At 29.4% G+C, this 25,169-nt stretch overlaps 2 protein-coding genes across 3 annotated transcripts; both read right to left on the bottom strand.

Moving 5' to 3' along the window:
- Window positions 1-390: 390 nt before the first annotated feature.
- Window positions 391-13,991, bottom strand: Cad96Cb (protocadherin Fat 4-like Cad96Ca). Its single transcript, XM_087416887.1, has 18 exons — window positions 13,298-13,991; window positions 10,417-10,527; window positions 6,569-6,864; window positions 6,223-6,315; window positions 6,022-6,129; window positions 5,747-5,848; window positions 5,067-5,192; window positions 4,755-4,949; window positions 4,590-4,671; window positions 3,969-4,078; window positions 3,740-3,886; window positions 3,338-3,452; window positions 3,191-3,260; window positions 2,883-2,993; window positions 2,634-2,807; window positions 2,048-2,298; window positions 1,473-1,744; window positions 391-1,040 (listed from the first exon to the last, which is right to left on the bottom strand). Exons 2-18 carry the CDS (start codon window positions 10,481-10,483, stop codon window positions 951-953), a joined length of 2,409 nt encoding a protein of 802 aa, XP_087273013.1. The 5' UTR covers window positions 10,484-10,527; window positions 13,298-13,991; the 3' UTR covers window positions 391-950.
- A 2,524-nt stretch (window positions 13,992-16,515) lies between these two features.
- LOC105143566 (inactive ubiquitin carboxyl-terminal hydrolase MINDY-4B) lies at window positions 16,516-25,083 on the bottom strand. Of its 2 annotated transcripts, none has more exons than XM_011051963.2 (10): window positions 24,880-25,083; window positions 20,606-20,691; window positions 20,259-20,470; window positions 19,586-19,793; window positions 19,075-19,140; window positions 18,725-18,795; window positions 18,438-18,588; window positions 17,968-18,167; window positions 17,355-17,504; window positions 16,516-16,990 (listed from the first exon to the last, which is right to left on the bottom strand). In XM_011051963.2, exons 1-10 carry the CDS (start codon window positions 25,001-25,003, stop codon window positions 16,945-16,947), a joined length of 1,314 nt encoding a protein of 437 aa, XP_011050265.1. In that variant the 5' UTR covers window positions 25,004-25,083; the 3' UTR covers window positions 16,516-16,944. The 2 variants fall into 2 exon arrangements, with proteins under 2 accessions (XP_011050265.1, XP_011050266.1); XM_011051964.2 differs by lacking the exon at window positions 24,880-25,083 and adding an exon at window positions 20,766-21,494.
- Between the last annotated feature and the right edge of the window lie 86 nt (window positions 25,084-25,169).

Below are 25,169 nucleotides of genomic sequence, written 5' to 3'. Positions count from 1 at the left end.
AAAGTTGCGTTTCCGAATTTCAATTCCGTAAATGTTCGTTCATTTATTCGTTGTGTAATTACTTGCGAAGATCAACCTACTGACACGGTTTCCTCAGTACATTCGAATATCGGTGGTTTCAAGTGCAAACACGGAAACTTTATCTATCTCTCAATGACAGAAGCGTGTGACCAGTATTATACTTTCTCGCATTATACTTTCTGATAACATGATCATGTAACTTGTAATTTGTGTTTATATGCATTAAACTTTCACCCTTGCGGCGTATATATTAAGCTTGAATGTTTTCTTGAATATAATTTTATCAAAATAAAATATTAGCGGTTTAGAAATCTGTAATAAAACTTAAAATAATAAGCATTAGAATAATGTTTTACATGCGAAAAGAAATTATCGGTAATTATTGATTTTATTAACAAAGCAATTAAAAATATGCCGAAACTATACAATCGTAATATTTCTTGTACATTAATAATATAATTATAAAAAATATTTTATTATTTTTTTTTACGTGTTAATAGTTTACAGGTTCCTCAAACTTAGATTTACAAGAATATCAGACTTATTATATTTCAATTCACTATTTTTTTTTCTTTCTATTTTAACGTTAAAATTTTTTTATACCATATGTAACATTTTCCTATTGTTCAATTTCTAACTATTTTTAGTAATTACTTTATAAAATATCAGAGATCGATGTCGCATCACGCAAATAATGGACGTAATCTATTCAGGATAATGCGAATTGTAATTATATAATGACGCTATGTTGCGCAGATAGCACAGATATTCTGTGAACCGAACGCGGTAAGGTTGCATCGCGTTGCGATGCTTCGAAGTTCATTCAAAGAGTTTCGATATTAACGAGACTTTATTTAACTGAACTGACCAAACAGCGCTTACAACAGTCTTCCCGTCGTTATTTGTTCCATTTACAAAATAATGGATCGTTAGAAGTACACAGTGAGATTGAGTCTCTCGTTGCCAACTTGATTGTCTCCGGTTCGCGTTTCCGCCGCGACCTCGACGCTATCCACAGTCTGAAAAACGATAAATACTTCTGTTTCTATTGTGTCCTCCATCTATCTGCTCTTTAGGATTGCATGAAGTATTTGCAGGCGAACTTGGATTTAATTATTTCTCTTGCATAAGTCAATGCAATTGTACCCTTTAGGAAACGATTAATATATCGCGATACGAAACGTTATTCTCTATTTAAATTGTTTAATACAATTTAACATAATTAAAAATATTTCAATTTGAACACGACTTCAGTTGCTTAAATTGACACATTGTTTAAATTAAATTCTTTTAACAATTTGCAAAATTTCTAAAACACTTCTACAAAACGAATTCACAAAATATTAGATTTTTTTCTATATTTACTATTTAATATAGAGTAAATCAAATATTTATAGATTTATTTATTTATTTGTTGGATTTTGCAAATAAATTTATTGTAAAATAATTACTCTGTCATCGTCGTCCCAGGATAACTTTTTGATCCTCGGCAAAGCTGAACTAGCAGGCCACGCTGGCACGAGAGAATCTGGAGGATCTCCGGAATAATTGGAAGAGTCGTGAGATCCAGCATCCAGATTGGTTCTAGCACTCAAATCATTCATATTCTGCACGAGTCCACCGATATTGGGAATGGTCGAAGTTGCTGATAAAGTTGGCGGATTTGGAGCGGGCGCCACTTTATGTCGGGTGTATAATGGTAATTGTCTCGCCGAGGCTATACCTAATAAAAAACGAGACGAGAATATCTTAATGTCATAAATCTTTGACAATAGAATTCTAATTTTATGAAAACTTTGTAATTGCAAATTGCTTATAAGAAAGAAGAAAAATAATAAAAAAGAAATTTTATTTCAGTAATTGTATCGAGAAATTGTATTGAGAAATTTTTGGCAATCAGTTAGTAGATTCATAAAAAGAGAAGTTAAAGATTCAAAGTAAAGTATGTCGAGTTAAATTATGCCGAGCATGAAGAATAGAAAGCATGTGCAGCACTGCTTGACTTCTGCTGCCTATAGAAACGTACTTTTGATTGTAGTACTATACGAGCTTTCATTGGTTTCTCCGAAGACGGGATTATCGATTTCGTTACGGCTGTCGACGTTATCATTCTCGTCCTCAATATCGTGACGCCGATTCCGTGGGCCTTCCAAGCCGTCCTGAAGAACGTTAGCGCCTAGAACTTGCGGAGTAGGACTTAGAGCCGAGGGAACTGGTGATTTCTCACGATATCCAGTACTCACAGAGCTGACTGAACCACCACTTTTTGGCCTTTTGCTTAAAAAAAAGAAACATTAAACTTTCTGTCTTTCTTAATCTAATAAGAATTTCCAAATCTTCAAGTTTCTAATATTTTTATTTCTAAATTTCTTGACTAAAGAATAAAAAATGTATAAAGAAAAAAAATGTATAAAGAAAAAAAAAACAGTATTCAATACTGTTATATTTGTAAGTACTGTTCACGTACTACACTTTCAATATTATTCGATTTTTATTAAAATCCATCCAACTTATCGAGCCGAATCTTGATCCGAGTTTTAAATTGATAATCTGGACGTTTATATAACTATATATTGTGTTTATATAACTATATATTCGGCATATTTACTCACTGCTTATAAATGTAAAGGATGAGAATAAGTATGACAACTCCAAGAAGACCCAAAACTGCGCCGAAGATTGCAACTAATAACACGCTGCTACCGAGCCAAGCGGGTGCGGCTCTCGCAGCGATCGGTAATGAACCGCTGTTAGGTATGTGAACAATCACCGGAATCATGCTGGATCTAAAAATCAAATTGTAGATTAACGTCTGGAATGATCATTAGGAAACAAGTAATTGCACACAAATTTATAAATACCTTGGCGGTTTTCCGGAATCGGTAGCTACCGCTATAAATCGTGCCAAAGATCCATTAAATGAACCCAACGATCTCAGCACTAATTCTCCGTTATCTCTAATCTCGAAGGATCTAGAAAGTAATTTATATAATTATTAAAAATGATTATAATTATTTTGCCAAGAGTATGTATATGTAATTTTAATTAAATTAAAAAACTTTGTTTCTTTTGGAATTAAAATCGCAAGTATATCTTTTTACGTATATGATATTTTCAATATATAATTTTATTTCTAAATTATTAAACAATTTACTTAACAATTTTATACCTTGCATCTTGTCCTCTAAGAGATAAGTTGACTTTATCTCCCCTGTCGCCGTCAGCTGCTTCTAATTTTCCTGAAAAATTACGTGTTCTTTGAATATCAAATAGAATAGAAATTGAATCAAGATTTAAATACATAAAAGGAACTTACCTACAACGGAACCTTCTCTCGCGGAATGAGCATGAAATTCGTATCGGGAATATTGGAATCGAGGTTCCCATTCGTTTACATCTTCGACCGAAACATTCACATGTGATGTATCATTCTAAAAAAATATTTATATATTATATATTACAGTATATTACAATATAGATATTATATGTTTAAACATTATATTTTATGTATTTTATATATGTTATATACATATTATATACATACATGAGCAATAAAGGGAGCATTCCACTTAACGTTCGCAATGTTCGTGAGCATCATTCATCCTTATTGTTTTCAAATATTAAACAAGGATAAAATGATGTTCGCATTGCGAACGTTAAATGAAAGACGCCCAAAGTAATTTAACCAAATTTTATAATATTAATGAGATATACGTACATGATATCCATCTGTGACATGAATCAAGAAGCTGTGCTGAAACCGCCGCTCGTAATCTAAATTCCCTTTGAGAATTAACTCGCCAGAGTTAGTAATCGAGAATCTCTCTAAATCCTCCACTGGGCCCACGAGCCAGAATTTTAAATTCTAGAATCAGAAGCTATACTACGCTACTATATCATGATTTATCTGCATTCTTATTGTTGAAGTAAATTTTCGCATTACTTACAGAATCAGCTTTGTTGACTCCTGCCGTTAGAAGAACGCTTCCAGAAGGCGTATTCTCTGGTACGCTCGTTTGCTGATTTTTCAGCACAAATTTCACGGGTAATCGACCGCCTAGCATTCATAAAATAAATAATTAGTTTTATATAAGATTTGTTTCCAAATAGATAACGATTTGATTCGTCATCTTTTAAACATTATTTTGATATTTCATATTTGCATACAAATGTGTGTACAATTAAATTTTGGTTCCAATGAAGAATATTATTAATGGGTTTTTACAATTATTAATAGTTGCCAATTTGTTTTAATAGACAGATAATAATAATTGATAAGTAATGAATTTAAATTGTATACATGTAATAAATGTCTAGCAAATGTTACATCTAGTTAACCAAATATATATTACATATCAATAATAATAAATTACTAGAAAAAAATATATATGTATGAAAATTATAAAAGATAATAATTAAGAAAAATATTATATTTTCAAAAATTAGTCTATTAATTAATTAATTTTTTATAGATATATATAAATATATAGATATTTGTTAAATCTACACATATCACGAGATACGGCAATGTCTCCTGATATCATCTCTTTCGGTGTTACATTATTTACCTGCTGTTGGACCAACCATATCTTCTCGTGATAAAATAACTGTGGCAAGAGCGTATCGATCTGCATTATTCACTTGAGTGCCCTATATTTTATAAATAATATTATTATTATTATATTTAAAAAATTTTAAATCTGTTAAAAATAAAAATGTGTTGATATTTCTACCTTAATAACAATAGTTGCTGGAGTCATTAATTCGTTGTCCTGCAGTGAGCGTATCATGACGATTTCAGCAGTCTCAGGATTCAAATCCAAAAAGGGTAAAATTCCGCCTCGTATAGTATACCGAACCGGTGCATTTATACCGACGTCTTGATCCACAGCTTTTATCGCAGCAGGTACTACTCTTAATGGTTTTCTCTAAAAAATAATGAATTAATTCTTATTTTGTATATTTATTTTGCGTATGTTTATTTTGCGATAGAATCGAATCTGACTGAAGTGAGTTTTTATTAAAAGAATATGAGTCAATCTTACCCCTTTTATATGACGAGGTACGGTAATCTTATACTGATCGTTCAAGAAAGCCGGATTCTGATCATCCGCATCAATAACGTTAACGTATAGTGTTGTCGTTGATGATCGTGGTGGATTACCTTGATCCTGTAACAAACGAGAATTTTTATTGTTAAATTTTGTCATTAAAAGTTAATTTTCTATTGAGAAATATATAATTATACCGAAAAAAAAGTACTCTTGGCTTTCTATTATTAGAATATGATTACAAGTGTGTGAAATAGTCAGAGACAGCATTGTTCGATGAATTCTTTGTAAGCTTCACTTGTTCACTGTTGCGTATCGATACGCATTAATCATAAATCAATTTATTCAAGACCGTTATGATCCATTTACGATGCTTTTATAATGTTGAACTCCGTCATTGGTTTATGAATTTCGTATATTATATTACATAAAAAGAGAATTTATGTTCAGAAATTTAATCAATTCAACTGTTCCCGATTTAAATCACATTTTTCCATTTGAGAGAAAAGCTTCTACGCAACAATAATTTTAAATACATATTCATTTTTATGTAACGTAATATGTCAGATTTGTAGAATAATAAAATGGAATTTGAAAACTGTCTACGACACGTTTGTTAATTTTTAATATTTAATGTTTTGAAATGTTGAACTAAAATATAAAATTGAACTTACTTGTGCACGAATATCAACGGAAAAGTTGGTGAGAGTTTCGTAATCTAGTGATTTTCTTAGTACAAGAGTGCCTTCCAAAGCATTTACGAAGACAAAGTAATCCTGTGAGTAAAAAAGATAATTATTTATGTAATAATAATATCCGAAGAATAAAAATGTTATTTGTAAGAATAATAATTAGCAATATACTAGATATATATGTATGACAAATGAAGAGATAATGCGAATTATTAGTGAAAAAATAATTTAGCCATATAAATGTTCACAAAATTCACCGAGTGAGCTCCTGGTAGGACTGTATACTGCACAGTAGAAAATGGTCCTGGTTGATCAGCATCGACAGCTCGAACTCCTTGCAGAACTCTTGTGCCAACAACAGTAACCTGGAATACTCATGCTATATTAAAATCAAAGAAATGTGCAAAATTGATATTTTTTATTTCTTGATATTATAAAAATATCAAAGATTATCTCACCTCAGAAATATTCAGCACGTAAGGCGCATTCACAAATTGCGGTGTGTTATCATTCGCATCGGTTACCCGAATGTTCACTGGTATGATGAATTCCTTTAAAAATTAATCACAATTTCTTAAAAATGATTAAAAAAATCAGAATATATATATATATATATATATATATATATTTATATATAGAAATAAATGAAAAAAAAAATTTATATTTTCAACTCAAAATTTAATCTAAAATTTAATCTAAAATTTTTCATAAAATCTGGAAAAAAAATTAATATCGCATTTAAAAATATTTGTTTCATTATTTTAATATTTAACTCAATGTAATCGCTTCTAGAGATTATTCTACCGATTCTGCGATAGGTTTCTTCCCGCAGATAACGTTGATATAAACACTGGCTGGTCCCTCAATACCCTCTTTGTCGAGTGGTCTGATGAGAGTTAAATTCTTCGAATATGGCGAGAATGCGACAGGGCTGTCATGTTCTTGCAAGCTCAGCTCGATATCTCCTTGCGAGCCAGGATCACCTAGCACTCCGAGAATTCCCACAGTATCGCCGACGGGCAGATCCTCTCTGACAAAGAGATGCGCCGCGGTGGCTCCGTTCTCCAGAAAGCATCGCGTGTCTCTGTGGTCTCGAGTCACTGAAAAAGTCGAACGATTATTAACACGTATAATGAAGCAAGTCTATTGTTAAATTGTTAAAAGAAACGCTTTAATAGCGTTTCAGAAAAGAAATTGATTTCTAGAGCGAAAAAGGAAGCAAAATCATCGATAGAAGTATCGCACGTTTAAATTCTAATTTTAAATCTACTTTTTATAAGAAGCAATCTTTAGACATTACGTTTATTATGTAATAACATGTTTTGTTTTATTGATATGCAATATAAACACATATCATCCTTCCAAATATTTTTTTAACTCTTTGGTACCACTATAAGTATAGCATATCCGCGACTATTTCTTTTTTATTTTATATGCTATAACTTTTTATTAATGATAAACATATATTTACTTATTATATTTCTTAATATCTGGTTTCGAAAAAAAATTATTTTAATATATATTTTTATGCACTTTTTAATATAATTACATAGCAAAATTTATATGTATGTGGTATCGAGGGGTTAAATTTTTCTTTTAAAATAGATGATAAATTAATAAAATGATATATATATTTTTTAGAACGTATTTCAGTTTGAATATATTTATGCTGTAAACTTGCACGAAAAAATTTATATTGCTTGAAAAAATGATAGAATTAGTTGAGCCGTTGGGTTACCGGAGTTTCCGTTGAAATCGTACAACCGGTTTTCAATGGGTTGTACGAAAGTGATGATGGAAGGACCGTGGGAGAATGATGTTTGGTTGGAAAAAAAATTCCGAGTGTAGCAGTATGTAAGGTAATTAATACGAATTCAAAGAAAAGGGCATTGATGAAAATATTTATACATCACGTTGTATGATTTATTTTTTATAGTAATTTAATAATAAATAATAAAAAATGTTTAAAAAAAATTCGTAAAAATAAAAAATTTTTGACAGCATTTGTATGTTTCAAAATTTTATAATTTTATCTAAGAGAAGAATGAAATAATTTCTTTAAAAAATTAAAATATTAATTTAAAAAAGAGAATATATATATAATATAAAATAAGTATTTCTAGATGTTTTGTTGTATTAAAATAATTATGAAAAAGATCTCCTTTGTCTTCTTTAAGACCATCTTATAAAATAGGTATCACATTGCCGGCATTACTGTATAACGATGTCTGTTTTATGAGATTCTTAATGGCAAGAAAACATGCACTTTTGTGCTTTTAACCGCAAATGACATGCAAGAAAGCTCTATTTTATTCATTGCTTGTAACAGTAGATAACTATTTTAAACACGAAGACTTAGATAATGCTTATATCTTGTAATACTCATTGTTGAGTTATTAATTAGATCTGTTCTAATGACTTCAACAATCTTGCACACGGATTCCAGAAACGTTATAACGTAACGCGTTGAAATTTACCGTAAGTAACGTAATTTTATAATCTGAAGCATAGCTAAATTATTTAAAGCAAAAATACTTTTTTAATTTAAAAAGAATAAAATATTTTGTTTTAAAAATATAAAATATATACAGAATATTTACAAATAAAATTTTATATATGCAAATATTCCTAATGCTTTTTAAGAAATATTTTATATGGATAAGTAACCTTAATAAATGTCATCTTGATTTTTGAAGGCAAAAAAGTAAAGTTGCTTATTGACTTATTTATCGTATATATATATTTTTTGTTTAAAATATAAAACGTTTTACGTAAATTAGTTAACTAATTCTTTTTGAGATTATTTTTGATACCATTTTTAGATAGTAAAGAATATTATATTTATATTGATGTATTTTTAGAAAAAACATTAATAAATTAATAAAGTAAAAGAGAAAAGTAGAGAATATAAGATTTGCTATACATATGTGACATCTAACGGAGTAAAGATTATTATCATGAGTGTGTATACTATATTATTATTTTCTTACACATAATAGATGGATAAATTATGATGCATAAAGTGCATAGAAGGGGCGGTGAGGCCGTTTATCTAACAACAGTGCTTTAGCTGTTCTAATGCTGGCATAAATCACGATAGCCGCTTTTGCGCCTCGTTTGACTATCATAGCCACTGCCGGACATTCCCAAGTTTGCTTTATGCGTATTGAATGCTATAATTACGTATAACCACCATAAGCAAAATAATCGTTTTAACAAAATATACTTCTTACAACATTTATTTACAATTTAACATTTTAGTTAGAGCTTATCATTATTCTTCTTGTTTCAATAATAAACAAATAACAAATAATAAAAATAAAATAAAATCAGAAAAAATTGATTTTATAATGGTTTTTAAAATAGCGATTTCGTACGTAGCTATACGTAACGTGTATATTACGGATTTAATTGGACACTTTCATGTCATTATTACGGTAATAAGATACGTTGCAATTAGGATGAAGATAATTTTATTAAAAAATTACACTCCGAGTAATTTGTTCAACAAAGATTTGAATGAACATCGCGTCATCTCATTCTTGCCAGTTGATCGACGGAAATTCGGACGCTGGAAGGACGCGAATCGGATGCGTAGACGAATACACGTGGGCTGTTTAACGCGTATACGAGAGGGTAGATATGCGCGCTTCCCTGGAGCGGAGTTCCGGTCGCGAATTTATGGCGTATCGTCGGCGGCGCAGCGTTACGGCGATGGCCTTTCGTAAACTCCTTTTCTAGCATAGATGAGGACTTCTCGCTAGCAAAAGCGAGTGCACGTTTGATGGTGCGCGAAAAGATTAATACAAGTCTTATAAGTCGATTTATGTAAATTGCGTTTTTTATGCAATTTGCGTGAAAAAGCGAATGTAAAAATTAAATAAAGATAAAAATGAAATAGGTGACATAACGTAAAATCTATTTTAGATAGCTGCATACTTAAAGAAAATTTATAAGTTGTAAACATGAATTTCGAATCTCGAATTTTTTATGCCAATTCATTCATTCAATTATTACATTGACCTTCTTTAAGATGTAGAAAAAGGATAACGAGTTGTTGAACTATAATTACTTTTTAATTTTATTTGTTCAAAATTCTATTTTATCTATTTAATAATAAAACAATATAATATATTAGGTGTTGGAATTAATTCGTAGCGTTTTTTAATGAAAGAATGTTATTTATTTCACATGAGCATTAAAAAATACATTAATGAAAGTACTTCCCATCACTTGTAAAACGCTACGAATTAATTCCAACACCTAATATTATAGGACCGTATATGTGTGATAACACAAACTATCAAAGTCTTAAACAGTCTATCTGGATCGTAAATGCTTGTGTGATTCTTATGTGAATTTATATACTACGTATGTAATCCCCAGAAACGCGCGCCGAAATGATTTTTCGGTCTTGAAAACGCTAACTCTATTAAACTACCGTAGTAATATCACGAGTTAAATTGGCTAGCAATTTAACAAATTTTTAATAGTAAAATATTTTTATCTCGGAAACTATATTGCATTTGATAAAAAAGATTAAAGTTTATGAATTTAATAAAATTCCCTTAAAAGATTTTTCAAAACTTTTTCTTAAAAGTCTTATGGGAACATAACAAAGAGGAAGAGTGGTTTGATACAGGAAGACTTACGTTGTCCGACATGCGGTTGCAGCATGCAGCAGAGGAGCAGCAAGATCCTCAATACGTTTTGTCCCATGGCAATTCAAGATCATCGTCCACCGATTCCGCCGACAGATGCATCTGCAAGAAAAACAGAAAGAAAGTCAATGGCGGAAAGGGATAAGGGATAAGGGATGTTGAGCAATGTAGCACGTCACTTTTGTGCACAACTGAGTTTCCTTTAATTTTCTCAAGAGTCATGGGAACGAAATTTCCCAGAAGATATTTCGATTTATCGTATCTGCGGAAATAACGTTTCCTGCGTTCGAAATGTCTTACATATCCAGTTTCTCGGAATCATTACGAAGATTTTATTGCTTTGAGCCAAGGAGGATTTCATCTTGTGAGAAAATGTTGTCTTAGATATATATAACTTTCGTAAAATTTTATAATTATAGAAATATATAAAATATAAATTTGATTGATAATACAATTATGTAACCCAATTAAAAATTGCAATAATTTATTTAGTAATTAAATAATTTTTAATAAGTTTATTGATCAATCTACAGTTGATATTTATATTATCTAATTTTCTCTTAATAATGCAACCGTGACATAATAATGGGAAAGTATAAAAATATTACATAAGTTGTAATAAGGCTATAACTATGTCCACATTTTTTATTACATTATTTTCTATTCTAGTTTCTTCTATTTTATATATATTTGTAATGATATAGATTTTTAAGTTCAAGTTTAAACTTAATGATTAAAAGTTAATTTAAAGTTTTCAGTTTTTGGGAAAAAATATTACGTTTTGTAAGAAAATAATAATACAGAATTAAAAAATAATTATATGGAATCATACATGTAACTTCGATCAAAGTAAAATTCGTAAAATTGAAAGTACATATTACACAAAATATAGGATATTCATAGATACTTTTTGGATTTCTTGATGTTATTGATGGGAAGATAATCACGATATTTAAAAAAAAAACATATTTTATAAATATTGCTCTAGAAGAATTTGTGCGAGATGTTCCATTAACATTTTAGTTCTCGACAAAATGACGCAAGAACATGCTATGAAAGGTAAGAACTTTGCTGTTAACATGCAATCGAATTTGTCATCGTTAGCAGACGAATGTAAGAACATAAGTACTGAGTGAACGACCACTTCGTCGACGAAACGCGTTTGCAATAGCGAGCATAACGCGTGGTTAGAAAGCATGCAGAGAAACTCTTTTATTACGTGGAACTATGGCTATGTAGGACTGCGTCTCATCAGGGCTAGGATGACTCGTGCGAATTATCGCCGGAGGCAGATCTTAACACCTTGCACTTTCCCCTTCCGTACAAATAGCGCATTTCTTTCGTGACGTCATGTCGGGAAGTTGATGACCATTTTAAGCATTTGAAATACTAAAGTTTTAACACGATGTTTCTCTTTATAATTGAGTGGCAAGAATGGAAGATTTCTTCAAGCTTGTTAGTGCGAGAAAGTTTGCCTTTACGTTTTCCCATTTATGATATTATACTTGGTGGTTGAATGGACTGATTGTATATAGACAAATATTCATTACTTAAATGCAAATTTTAACTCTATAATCATAGAATATTATACTAATAAGGGATAGTAAAGATATTGGAAAGTAAAAGGATGTAAAGTGTTTTATAATGTTATCTAACAATTTAATTTTATATGCAAGAAAAATAAATTATCGTTTAATCATATTTCACATGTATGTTTTTCACATTTTGTATATTTATATTTCAGTTCCAAATAATATTTAATTTTAAGTATAATTTAATACTTAATTTTCAATACACCATAATAATTGTTTATTATATCACTATAAATATTATCATAAATACAGTTTATTTTGAGAAAAACTGTTCAGTTTTAAAAAATATTTAAATTTTTGAATATAATAAAAACATCAAATATTGTACAAATAATATTTTCGTACACATTTTTCTCTTTTTTTACATTTATATCCACATTTACAGAATATCTCTAATAATCTAAAGTTAAATTTATATAATATTTATTATTATTTATCTTTTATTTATTATTTGTAAATTTACATTTATTTGTTTTATTTTTAAATTGCTTTTTATTCTCGTTTAAAATATACTGCATAATTGTTTGTTCCGTTGCACTCTGTGTGTAGGATTTTAACGTAACACAATGACGGAAATAAAAATAATTTTTAAAATGCAAAAAATGTAGCATATTAAAATAAGTAAAATAAGTAAAAAAGTTACTTTGAAAATGCCTGCAAACAAGGAAATTTATACGGAAAATAGCCGGATACTTCGGTTATATGGGGCGCAGTACTGCTTAAATTCACGAACCGTAAATTGAAACGCAACACGATGGGCAACCGGCGTAAAGGCCTCCGGCCTCTGTTTCACCGGATAACTGTATAAAAATATTATGGGTATCCGTATTGGGAAATTGACGATTCAAGTGATCTAAAATTTCGTGTTGATTACTTTATTTTATCAAAGTTTATAATTAATTACTTTGTTATTACAAAATTAACAATCGTACGTGTTCAATGAATGTACTTTATTTAAAATATATTTGACTCTTAAAAATAATATTTAAATATTAATATATTACAATTGTGCTCAATTGTGTTATATCATACCTTTTGTCATTAAAACGTGCAATAAATATGAAAGCAAAAGTTATACAAGATTTTTTACTTTTATAAAAGCTTGTATGCTTTTTACTATTTTCATATTTGTTAAAGTATATAATTATTAAATTTAAAAAAAATAGAATGGGTCTATTCAAATAATTTTAATTTATTATATAACAAATAACATTTTATTTTATTAATTATTATAATTTATTTTTGATTACTCTACAGTGAGAGACATAACAGAGACTTACCACAAAATATACTCGGAAAAAACTTGCAGGTTCATGTATTTATGTTCTTCATTATTTGCTAAGATAGGAGATTTCTCTCACATCACTAGTTGTTTATTGATAACATAAATCTCATTGAGTGTTCATCTCTTGATCCACTATTCACTTAGCCACCGCCCTTTACAATAAAAAGTACATAGGACTACGAATCATACCCTTAGTAATCCTTATTGATCGGCGTCGCTAGACGGTTTTATAATTCACGTCTTTTCGTACGTATAACGAACATAAGCATGATGAATTGTCGAATTTTATTGTAAATATATGAATCAACTAAATTTTATTCAAGTAAATCTTTTTTTTATAAAAAATTGCCAATTTTGTCATATCTTCAAATAAAATTCACATTTTACTTTAATGTTCATATATAATAATTTGATTCGATTTTTAAAAGATCATTATTTATTCAGAATCTCTTTTATTCTCCAAATCCCTTTTTTCTTTAAAAATTCTTATTTCATTATTATCTTAGATATATTTTATTTTGTTTCATTTATTTTTGATGTTTCATCTTTCTGATCTAGTATACACTGTACATCGCACTTAACACTCCGTGCACTATCATGATCGATGTGGATCAAACTCGGTTACGACTACCGTGCTGTAGGGCTGTAGAACTCTTTACTACAAAACGGAGCCGTTGTGCAAAGCGGCTGGAGTGGCACTCGGCTGGCTCCCTATTGTCAGGAAGGGGGGACTGCGACGACCAACAGAAACGTACCTGAATCGTACCATGAACAGGTGTTTGCTTTCATGTACGATGGGGGAATAATGGACGCGACGCATATGCGTGTGCTCGAGTAAGTGTGCACATAACTGACCTTCTATCTTTGAGGCCCTTTGGAGACTTGCGTCGTCTTATTGAAGACGTGTGTGTGTGTGTGTGTGTGTGTGTGTGTGTGTGTGTGTGTGTGTAAGGATTTCCGGTCTTCGAGTCCCCCGGAGAAAACTTTAGAAACAAAGAGGTACAAAGCTATAAGAATTACAACTAAACAATTAGACGAAGAATAAAAGAATGTAATAATAATTAAAAATTAGCTATATATATATTGAGGGGGGGAGAGAGAAAGAGAGAGAGAGAGAGAGAGGAGATTTTTTAGTAAAACTTGTAAAAAAAGATAGATTTCTGACAAGTAACTGACGAATTTATAGGAGAAAGGTAGAAATTTAAATAAACAAAGAAAGTTTTCACCTAAAAACGGTATTATTATTGTTTTCGTTTGTCATGCACCATTTCAGCGACGATAATACTTTAGAGGCAGTATCATCAGAACGAAGCAACTACATTTTGTCTTTTTTGCAATTTTCTCTAACGAAGCAAAAACGAACATCTCTATAGGATTTTTTTTCTTAGTTTATCGATCTACATATTTCCAAAGTTTAGATATTTAAATTCGGGATACTCTATATATGCAGAGTGCGGCTTCTTACAATGTTTGTAAGTTATAGAATGTTCAAATAGAAATTGCTGTCATAAAAATTAATATAAAGCAGTAAAATTGACATTACGATCTAATAAATTATTTCTCGGTTTTCTTTGTTTTGTAGCTCTGCTTTCTAATACTTTATTTTTCATTAAGTACTTATTATGTCAAGATATAATATTGAGTGATTTATATTTTATTATCAGAAAAACAGTAGATGAAATGAGTGGAATGCCTGAAAATATTATTATCTGAAGGACATAACAATCTGAATAACAATCTGAATAAAAATTGTCGTACAATATATGCGAAGATGGGATTAAGCAAATCATACTGTTATTAGAAAGACTGTAAAGCTGTCTCCCTCAAGAGCTTACTATGTATCATATTTTCTAAGAAAATATTTTTATCATAACATTATCTATAAATAGTGGAAATTGTTGAGCAAATAAGAAAAAAATAACTTCGTATTTTAAGCAGCATGATAATAATAATTTTGATAATTTCATCTTAAAAATATGAATTAATAGCAGCTATATCTAATAGAAGCTAGTAGTATTTTATGAATAATAATTCAAATTGGAGTTCTCTAAGAGATTTTACAAAGATTTTATATTAAGTCTCTTCTTCTTATCTCTTTAACTTTAATCACGTAATGAACATGATAATGTATAAGATTGTATGAGTACAGCGAACTGTAATAATGAGTAACAAATCACATAAAAATGACTAACAATTACGTAAGCGCGCAATTTTTTTCGGCAATACATATAGCGTCTCGTTCTCCTTGGCAGCTCGTGAGATTTAATGTCGTGAGAAGTGGTTGAGGGCAAGTGGAACGAGACTTGCGATTCGCTTATGACATCGTGACGATGTCCTCGCGGATCATCGGTCTGTGAAATTGCGGGAGTATCTTTTCGTTCCTCTCCGTACCCCTCATGGGAAAGATAACTTTTATTATGCACGGTTCTTGCAGTTAATAAACATTAGCTTGTCTTAAGTTCTTTCCACTTTGAACCAGTTTCTGCTATTGTTCGTGATTTACGCAGAATAACTCGCTAACGGTGTGTTCATTGACCGACACAATCGAGACATGCAATTTATTAGGCCTTTTCGAAAGTGCTCAATTATTGTAAACGTTCTCAAATGCCATTATTGCTCAAATAGAGATTTATGATCACTTTTTATTAGATTTTATAAAACAGTCATGCTATTTGATTGTTAAAAAAAAGTCTATTACCCTCGAAGATTTTATTAATATCTATTCTTGAAAAAAAATAATGTTATATATATATTTCCTCTTTATTACACTTTTTATTAGATAATTTTTTAAAATATTTTCCGTGTTAATATTCTAAAAATTTTAAAATAATATACTTGCCATGCGTTAAAAACTTGATATATTTTCTTGATATATTTCAAGAAAATATTTGGACAGAAATTGTTAACATTATTGATAAATTAAAATCTACTTTTATAATTCTTCCAAACGATATATAAGTACATCGCGATATTGTATTGTATGTACATGAGTCAAAGAAGACATATTGTTTCCCACGCGATCGCGTGGTAACTTTGAAGAGAGTTTGTTCATCCTTGACTAAACGGTATATCTGCAGAGTATTCGCTTTTTCTAAAATAATTTAGCAATGAATTTTAGTCATTTTAATTTTGGTATTTATTTACATGTATGCACGATTTTATATATATTTTAATAAAATAAAAAACATTTTCTTTAAAATAAAGATGCTGTAATTTCCTAAAAGAAGCAAAGTATTTATTGTAGACAAGTATAATATTAAACGTAACAATTACAGAATGTATCTTTTTTTTCTTTCAATACACAGTTTATATAAGATAATAATACATTAACACAGCCATTTATTGACAATTAAAATATTTCACAAAATAACAAAGCTTTTTGGCCATCGTACAAATGCCTGCTATATTGTCTAAAAAAGCGCCGGAAGAATTTTATCACACATTTAAAATTATGAAACGTCTGACATTACGACACATATATGTACCTAATTCCTACATACGTATTTCTATGGATTTATACCACTAACGGCAATTAAAAGCCTTTGAGATAAGCGTGCATAGTGATCGATTAGCATCACGCGGAATCACGGATACACGGCTTAACACGGAAGAGTGGGTCTGATCGTCATCCTTTCGTATCCCTCACATTACCGGTGTTCCATTCCATTGTATAAGAGCATCCTGCCACCTTTGGTGCAGCGTGGAACAATAAGTGGAAGAGGTGATACTTTGAATTCTATACTGTTTACAAGGAACGCTCAAGTGATCTCGGAGATATCGCATTTTGTAATTGAGAAAACAATAGCAATCTTAAATCTTTTCCTCGCACTAAAAAGCTTTTAAAAAATTAATGGTAGAAGTCAAGAACTTTTCAAATTAAACTGTTGTATCAAGCATGAAATATATAGGGATTCAGTATAATCTAAAATTATTCATTAAAGCATAGGATATATGTTTTTATACGTAGAATTAATTAAATATAAAATTCTCGTAAAATTAAGAAAAGTAAATTTTATATTTTATACTATTATTATTTATTAAATAATACTAACTTGGATCGAATAAGTTTCTCTAACGGTGTCGCGGCGATATCCGCGGTTTCCATTGTTGCAGCATCTGATCCCCCGGAAGTTTCATTTGCCCTGGTATCCACCGTCAACGTAGCGTGACTGCCACCGCAAGTGAAATATTGAACCTCAAATCTTTTAACATATACAGAATGGGTGATATTTCTTTGTGACTATCCAAGAAAAAATCAGATGCTGTTTATGTACTTGTGTTTAAATGTTAAGAATAAATTCTGAATTACGTTCACATATATTTTCTTTATGCATATAATTTATATAACAGCTCCTTTTTTTATTATAAATTGCATATCTAATTATTTTTATGTAGAGATTTTAGACATATAGAATATATAATATTTTACACATATAGAATAGATTTTTTTTTCAGAATCATAGATTTGTAATAAAATATAAAAAAATAATTATTATATATATTTAACAATTATTATCATGTCAAAAACGAAATATAATTAGTACGAAATATAATTATATAGTGATGATTGCACCGACAAATTAATCAATTATCATTAAAATAAAAAATAAAGATAAATAAAATTAATAAAAATCATTAAAAGTAATTAAATTATATAATATATACCGTCGTTCTGCGTGATAATTTCTCAGCAATTCTCGATTAGCGTTGAAGAGTACGCCGTGATGACCGAGACAAAGGGTTACCCATATCGGTAGACTGGGTGTCTTCAATCGAGAACCCGGTTGCTTGCCTATATTGCTATCACTTTCGTGTACTAAGAATCCCACTTCGCTTCTCATGAGGACGCCCCACTGCGGTACAGCCTTTGAATTAATTATAATAAATTAACATTGAATAAATAATCGTCTTTTTAAAATTAAGCTAATTTAAAGTATACTAAAAGAAACAATCTATTTTCGATACATATTAATAATTTTTTTTGCAAATCATCTATGATATGTACAAAAATTTCATGTCAATCTCGATACATTTCATAAAAAAAGGTTATAATATATACAATACATTACAATAAAACATAATTATAAATATGTAAATTTGCGAAATGTCAAAGAAGTAAATTATTATAGACTTACATATGTATTTTCATCACCAACGTGAAGCACTCCATTATGAAGATGTGGTGAAGCACGTCCAGTTAAAATGAAGATGATAATACTGATCGGACCTTCTTCCGAACATCCACCGAGAATAGATGCCTTTGGATCTTCTAAATCGTTTCGAATTCTGAAATATGCATTTAAATATATTAATCAAAATAACTTGTATTTGATTAATACTTGATTTGTGTCTAATTGAAGCAATTCTTTATCAGTTTTAACTTGAAATAAATTGAGAAAAAATGCAGACGAAAATATCTTACTTTGAGAGGCCTCTCGAAAGCACCGCGCTATATAAAAGTAGCTTCGCGCCAGGTCCGCCTTCGTCGTGAAACTGAAGGTGTGAAAATAAAGATTATGACAAAACTTTAATTAATTCTAAATAAAATAATTTTATATTTTATAGACGTTGTTGAGAAAGAATTAATTTTTTAATGATGATAAAATGTAACTAAGATTTAAATTTGATACAGAAACTATCACACACACACACACACACACACACACACACACACACACACACATATATATGAGTCCTTAATTTACAACGTCTGATAGCATGTATATCATGTCTAACGTTTAATTTGTCAAGTACTGTAGCTTCCTTACTCACCAAGTACAAGTACCTCTTAATAAAGATCTCAAGATCCTCCAAGGAATTGAACTCGAAAAGGTGTAGCTAGAATACAAAGCAACCTTTCACAAGGAATGTACTTAATTCTGATAACGTCATAAAAAATGAAGTGTCAATTATATAGATGAAGATGTATCACGCAACCTTGAGATTATTCTCTAACATACTTGACAAAATACCAACGCTATAATTTGAGACATTCTGTTCTGTCGTAAATTAATTTACGACATTAATTAAACGAGAAAGTTTAGATTTTACTGCTCTACTCATTGCGTTAATGTGATAGAAAGAGAATGGATGCGTTAGTGCATAATTAAATTGTTTTACTGAACGAGAATGTTAATCTCATGTCATTCATTTAATACAAAAAATATATTGTTTATAATTAAACAATTAAGAAAAATATTAAAATTGAAATGATTAATAAGCGATTCTTTTTTATATCTATTTAACTTATGAATGTGGAAGATTACAAAAAACAGAAACATACAGTTTCTGTTAATCCATCTTGAAAATATTGTACACTGTGTTGAAGATATGGTGTATCCTGCGGTAGAGCTACTATGGCTTTTGGCACGATGCTGCTGACGACATTTGGACATGTAGACACAGAGAAACCACCTGCACAACGCCAGATAATTTCTGATATTGCAGAAGTCAACACTTCAATCTGTCGATCGTATGAAGGTTTTAGCAAACTGTAATTAAAAAAAAATTTCTTTTTAATAAAGTAATACGATTTTGTATAATTACACTTAATAATATTTTAATACTTGTTTTTTTTTTATTAATGTGTTATTCAAAGTTATTTAAAGATATAGAAACTTTTTTTTGTAATTTGATTAAATTTATAAACATATTTAGAATATATTTAAAAAAATATTCAATAGTCAAATTTAGTATAAAATAATAAATATTAATAAAAAAAATATTTGAATAATATTTTAATAATATCAATAATCCTTATTAATTATTACGAAGTATTAACATTTTTATAGTAATAAATATGCTTGTAATAATAAATTCTGTAATAATATTTGTTAATAATTATTTAATATTCTTAATTTGTTAGTTTAATATTTATTGCCACATTCTTGATAAAGATTTTATCTGCATACACAACAATAAAATAATATATATGGTATTTACGTAAAAGCACTTACATTTCGGGACCTACGTCTTGTCTGTCACACTTGAACAAAAAATGCTTCAGCATAACAGCTTGCACTGCGGTGACGAGACCTCTCGTTGTGTTTCTGGGCGTTCTCAATCCAAATGCTAAACTTTGTCCATATGGTCGTAAGGTCAGCCCGGTCCTTGCCCATTCGACCTTAGGTGGGGTTGCACAAGAACCAAAGACCATTTTCCTTAAAGCCTACAGCAAGAAAATATTAATACAACGATTAATTTTTAGAAATTAAATTTTAAAAAATAACATGAATTTGTAAAACTTTTTTTATTGTATTTATAATAATAAAAATTAAATAATACAAATTATATACAAAATTACCATGCATGTTTCTTCTTCGATGGGTTGTCCACCAATTACGGGTGTTTTTGGTAGGGCTCTTGTATTACGTGGATAAAGTATTCTTTCTGAAACACCAAAATCCAAAAAATATTAGTATTATAAAATAAAGCAGCGTTCGAAACTAAATGTCTATTTACACCTGGATAGAGTTCGTCGGGTTCGGCCATAAGAGCAGCATATCGGGCTGCTCGAGTCGACAATAACATCTTCGAAATATTAATGCTATGATATTAAGAGTATTGAAAGTATCAGTACTTATTTTATAATATTATATTACATTTACGAAAACAAATTTTATTGTATATTATATGCAAATACTAATTTGATTTTATGTAAATGTTTCATGTATAGATATTTTTTCTTATATTCTTTAATGTTAGTTTTTTAAAATGTAACACGAATATGTCTTTATGCAATTAATAATTTTGTTTATCGTAATCGTTATTTTATTGTTCAACAATGCTACTTTTCTATTTTTCTCAATATACGCGGCACGAGTATTAAAGTGTAAGAAATGAGTTCGCTGATGAGTTTCTCAGGTGATTCCGCAATTGTCACCCAATGGTACTACGCCGGCAGAATATCAGATATCAATTGAAATCGTGCCGGAATCCGCACGTTCCTTTATATAGGATCTGATATGCAGCGCTTATGCGTGCAGGCATCTCGCGAAATACGTCGCGCCGAGGCATTCAGACCAATCGTGCACGGAAGGTGTCAATTTGAACGTCCGAAAAGAGACACGCTAGTTGGGAACGATAGATATGCCCTACTAATGTCTATTTACCATGCCGCATTTCGAGCTCGAATTTGAGTGCAGGTGAGTATGGTCATTGGCGTAACTAAATTATCTAAATATTTGTCATTAAAAAAGAAAAAACGAAAAGAGAGATAATACAAAAGAGAAAGAAAAAATAAAGGAACATAGAATGTAGATAGAAAAAATAAAAGAAAAGAAAAAGGAAGATGTGAGAAAAGAAATAAACAAAATAATAAATAAAGAGAGGAATAAAAAAAAGACAAAAGTAGGAAAAAGAAGAAACATAGAGCAAAAAAAAAAGAAAGATCAAAAAAGAAAAAATAAAGTTTATAGAATTTTTTTTATTACTAAGTCAAGCTTGTTACATTTATTTATCATATTATAGACATAGAATAAAACATATGCTGTGTCTGTGATTATTTTATCTTTTTAAATATGCATCGTTGCATGTTAACATATTAAAGTTATAATGAAGTTTATAGAGATGAAGAATAAAATCAAGATTAGCAAAGAGTAAAGGATCATTTAAAGTTTTAATATCGGATGAATGAGAGATAATTAAAAGATTAGTTACGCCGTTGCATGTACAATAATAGTGCTAGATGTAACAATGGGTAAGGTTATCTAAGTTTCTGTATTTTCCGTGTTTCTATTAGCGAATGTTTTAGGAGACGATGAAGTTTAACACTGTTTATACATATACGCGATGTGTATACACTTGAGTCTTTAGACTTCTCGCGTGTACGTTAGATATAATGGCGGAAAGCACACAGGGGATAGAAGATAGAAGTAAATTTGGGGGGTATGGTTCTTGTTTTCTCAGAACAGTTTAGATGAGCTGATCGATTATTATGGCAGAACCTTGACGGAACCTGACAGAAAACTAATCAAGGAATGTGTGAGAATGCTACTTGTACGAAGCTTTCAATCAAATTAGTTGCATATATTATATTTCAAGTAAAGTACTTTAAAATAAGGTGCTTTAAGATAGAGTTTTACACAAGCAGTAGCTACATAAAGGCGTAATTGTTATTTTGATATTCGTATACGTGATTAAAGAAAAGATAATATCTAGAAGAGAAAACAAAAATGCGTTGAGATATTTATTTGCATAGATTAAAATAATTATAAAAATAATTTATAAAATTTTCTATTTGAAAAATTTATAATGTGGTGTAAATTCCAGAAAAATAAATTATATGAGTTATTCCATATTCTTCACATTTTTTAAAGAAAATTCTCTTTTAATAATTTACATTTTTATTTTGCATTCTTTTTAGACTCCAATTATTCTTCTACATTTTTAACTTCTTTTGAGATCCTTGTTATTTAATCTAGTTAAACTACATATTTAAAATTTTGTCTGATTAAAATTTATAATTCTGTTTGATTAAAATTTATATCATTATAAATTGTTTTTAGATCGAAAATTATTATCATATTATTTTGAAAGGAGGGAATTTTGGAATTTTATTTTTCCATTAGCATTAATAAAATAAAAATTCTTCGCGTGCAAGCATATGCGTGTTTCAAAAACTGTTCTGATTTTATTTTCTTGATTTTATAGATAGACATCATAAAAGCATAGCCCGACTGAATATTGAGATCGTAAGGCAATGGAAGCTGCCATAATCAGCCATTTCAGATTCGACGAAAACATATATATCATTCTGCACGGCTTTTTGACTACTTCATAGTTTGAAAGCAATCGCGTGTTCGCGTGCAATCAAGATATCGGATTACGAATTCGCGCCGGAACGGCCATCTGCATTTGGCGATTGCATACCCCGATATATCGCGTCCCTAATTTACATTTGCGAGGTGCCTCTCAAGGAGGTGTATCTATCGATTTATTCGACCGTTTATATTCCTGCAGTGTACATACACGCTTTTGTACGTTCCACAAAATTATACCTAGTTCATCTTTACCCGGTGTTCTATTTTCTTAACAAGGCATGAGCTCGCGTTAAAGGTAAAGCCAAATGTAACATGAATGTTATAACAAATATCCAAATTACATTTAAATGAAAGCTTTTAGGATAAATAAATAATAATAAAAACTAATATTAATGAGAATTTTTAATCATTTATTCAGCTGAGTTATTTTTTATAATAAATGTTCTTCTGAGATTAATAGAATTTTTATTGCTTTTAACAGTAACTGAAAGATTTTCTTATGAAGTTATTGTAAAGCATAATAAGATTTATACTTAATACAATTTAATATATACTTATTAATTTTTTCATAACATGTATTATTAAAACAATGTGTGTTGTTTTATGGTGCTCTTTGTAGAATTTTTAATGTAATATTTATAGCAATATGAAACGAGGAGAGTAAATAATATAAATATTATTTTATATAAAATTAAAGATATGATATTAAAAATAAAACATACAATTTATTTCATTTATCTCATATAAATTCAAGATGCAAAAAAATTATATAAATATGTTAATAAGAGAAAATTATAATACAGAAATATTTTTCAAGCGTAAAAGATTTTATTTTGTACATGAATACAAAATGCCGTACTATTAAATTTTTATTTGTAAATAAAATTATCTGAAACTTTAAGTAAGCTATTTTGCGTCTTGTTTGTGAAGTAGAATTCTGACCGAAAACTTATAATAATATTGTAATTATTGTTTCAATAATTAAATCATAATATTTATGAAGAAGAAGTATATGAGTTTTATATATATACACACACACATATATATATATATATATATATATATATATATATATATAATGTGATCATGTACCACGTTACACGTACAACTATTTATGTGACTTTCCTAGGATGAAAGTTTTCGGTTTCAACCAAAATTGTAAAAATATAATCGAATATTTGTTTCGATCGGATTTTATAAAATTGTAATTTTATATAGCACTATAAAAAATAATGTTTTTATAGTCTTAGCGTTTGAAGATAAAGAGAATAAATCAATCGGATACGAAAAGATATCTATATACTTATTTAACATGGATAATACTTATTAAAACATTTAATATATGAATAATGCATGAGTCGATCAATGAAGCAATCGCTGGTGTCCTTTCATACTTCATTTTTAAATGATTGCCGCGATTGGTTTGCACAAATGAGGATTATTGTAATAAGAGAAAGTTGTTAATCGATTGATTTTAAAATTTAGCATAAAATATTAACTATTGGAAGATTATTTTAAAATTTAAATCACACATAAAGAATTGATTACATATATGTATTAGACATTAAAAATAGAAGCAATCTAATTTTTATAATTTAAAGTAGTGGAATTTGGTTCTTTAAAATAATTTTTTAAGTACTAATTTCATAAAATAAAGTATGATTAAATAAAACTTATAAATAGCCAATTTATAGAATATAATATTGCGGATTACATATTATAAAATTGGAATAATCAATAAAAATAACAATAAATAAAAAAATTATGTCTTTGAAGTGACTTAAATATTATTCCCTGATACTCAGAAACTTCGTACCTCTATCCCGAAGATATGGGGGTAGTTTATCCTTCCGCATCTCCTTACAATGTCGCTTATCGCAGGTGGATGTTGCGTTTGTCACAGTGACTTCCTTCACTTCCGTCAAATCAGGTTCAGCCATTTCTGAAGTTTACTCTTTATATTTTTATTCAAGAATTCAGGCGTTAATTATAGTTTAAATCACTAATTTTAAATCACTAATAATTGTTTGCAGACAGATCGCTAGTGGTCACCATCACGATTATTCTCATGTCAATAATCACATGTTGAGCTCGTTCATTGACACG

This window comes from Acromyrmex echinatior, chromosome 2 (genome assembly GCF_024713525.1).
Source record: "Acromyrmex echinatior isolate Ae372 chromosome 2, ASM2471352v2, whole genome shotgun sequence".
In the NCBI taxonomy this organism is placed as follows: domain Eukaryota; kingdom Metazoa; phylum Arthropoda; class Insecta; order Hymenoptera; family Formicidae; genus Acromyrmex; species Acromyrmex echinatior.
The sequence above is the reverse complement of the archived record's forward strand: the minus strand, read 5'-3'. Positions and strand labels throughout refer to the sequence as shown.

Bases quoted from the DNA above. Each gene is read 5' to 3' on its own strand.
- Cad96Cb (XM_087416887.1), bottom strand. From the start codon at position 10,483: ATGGGACAAAACGTATTGAGGATCTTGCTGCTCCTCTGCTGCATGCTG. The intron at 6,130-6,222 runs GTGAGATAATCT...TGAGTATTCCAG, and splicing joins ACGTGCTGAATATTTCTGAG to GTTACTGTTGTTGGCACAAG. The intron at 4,672-4,754 runs GTAGAAATATCA...TATAAAATATAG, and splicing joins CAGCAACTATTGTTATTAAG to GGCACTCAAGTGAATAATGC.
- LOC105143566 (XM_011051963.2), bottom strand. From the start codon at position 25,003: ATGGCTGAACCTGATTTGACGGAAGTGAAGGAAGTCACTGTGACAAAC. The intron at 20,471-20,605 runs GTAATTTTGTAT...TTCTTGCTGTAG, and splicing joins TCGAAGAAGAAACATGCATG to GCTTTAAGGAAAATGGTCTT. The intron at 19,141-19,585 runs GTATGTTTCTGT...TTTGTATTCTAG, and splicing joins AAGATGGATTAACAGAAACT to CTACACCTTTTCGAGTTCAA.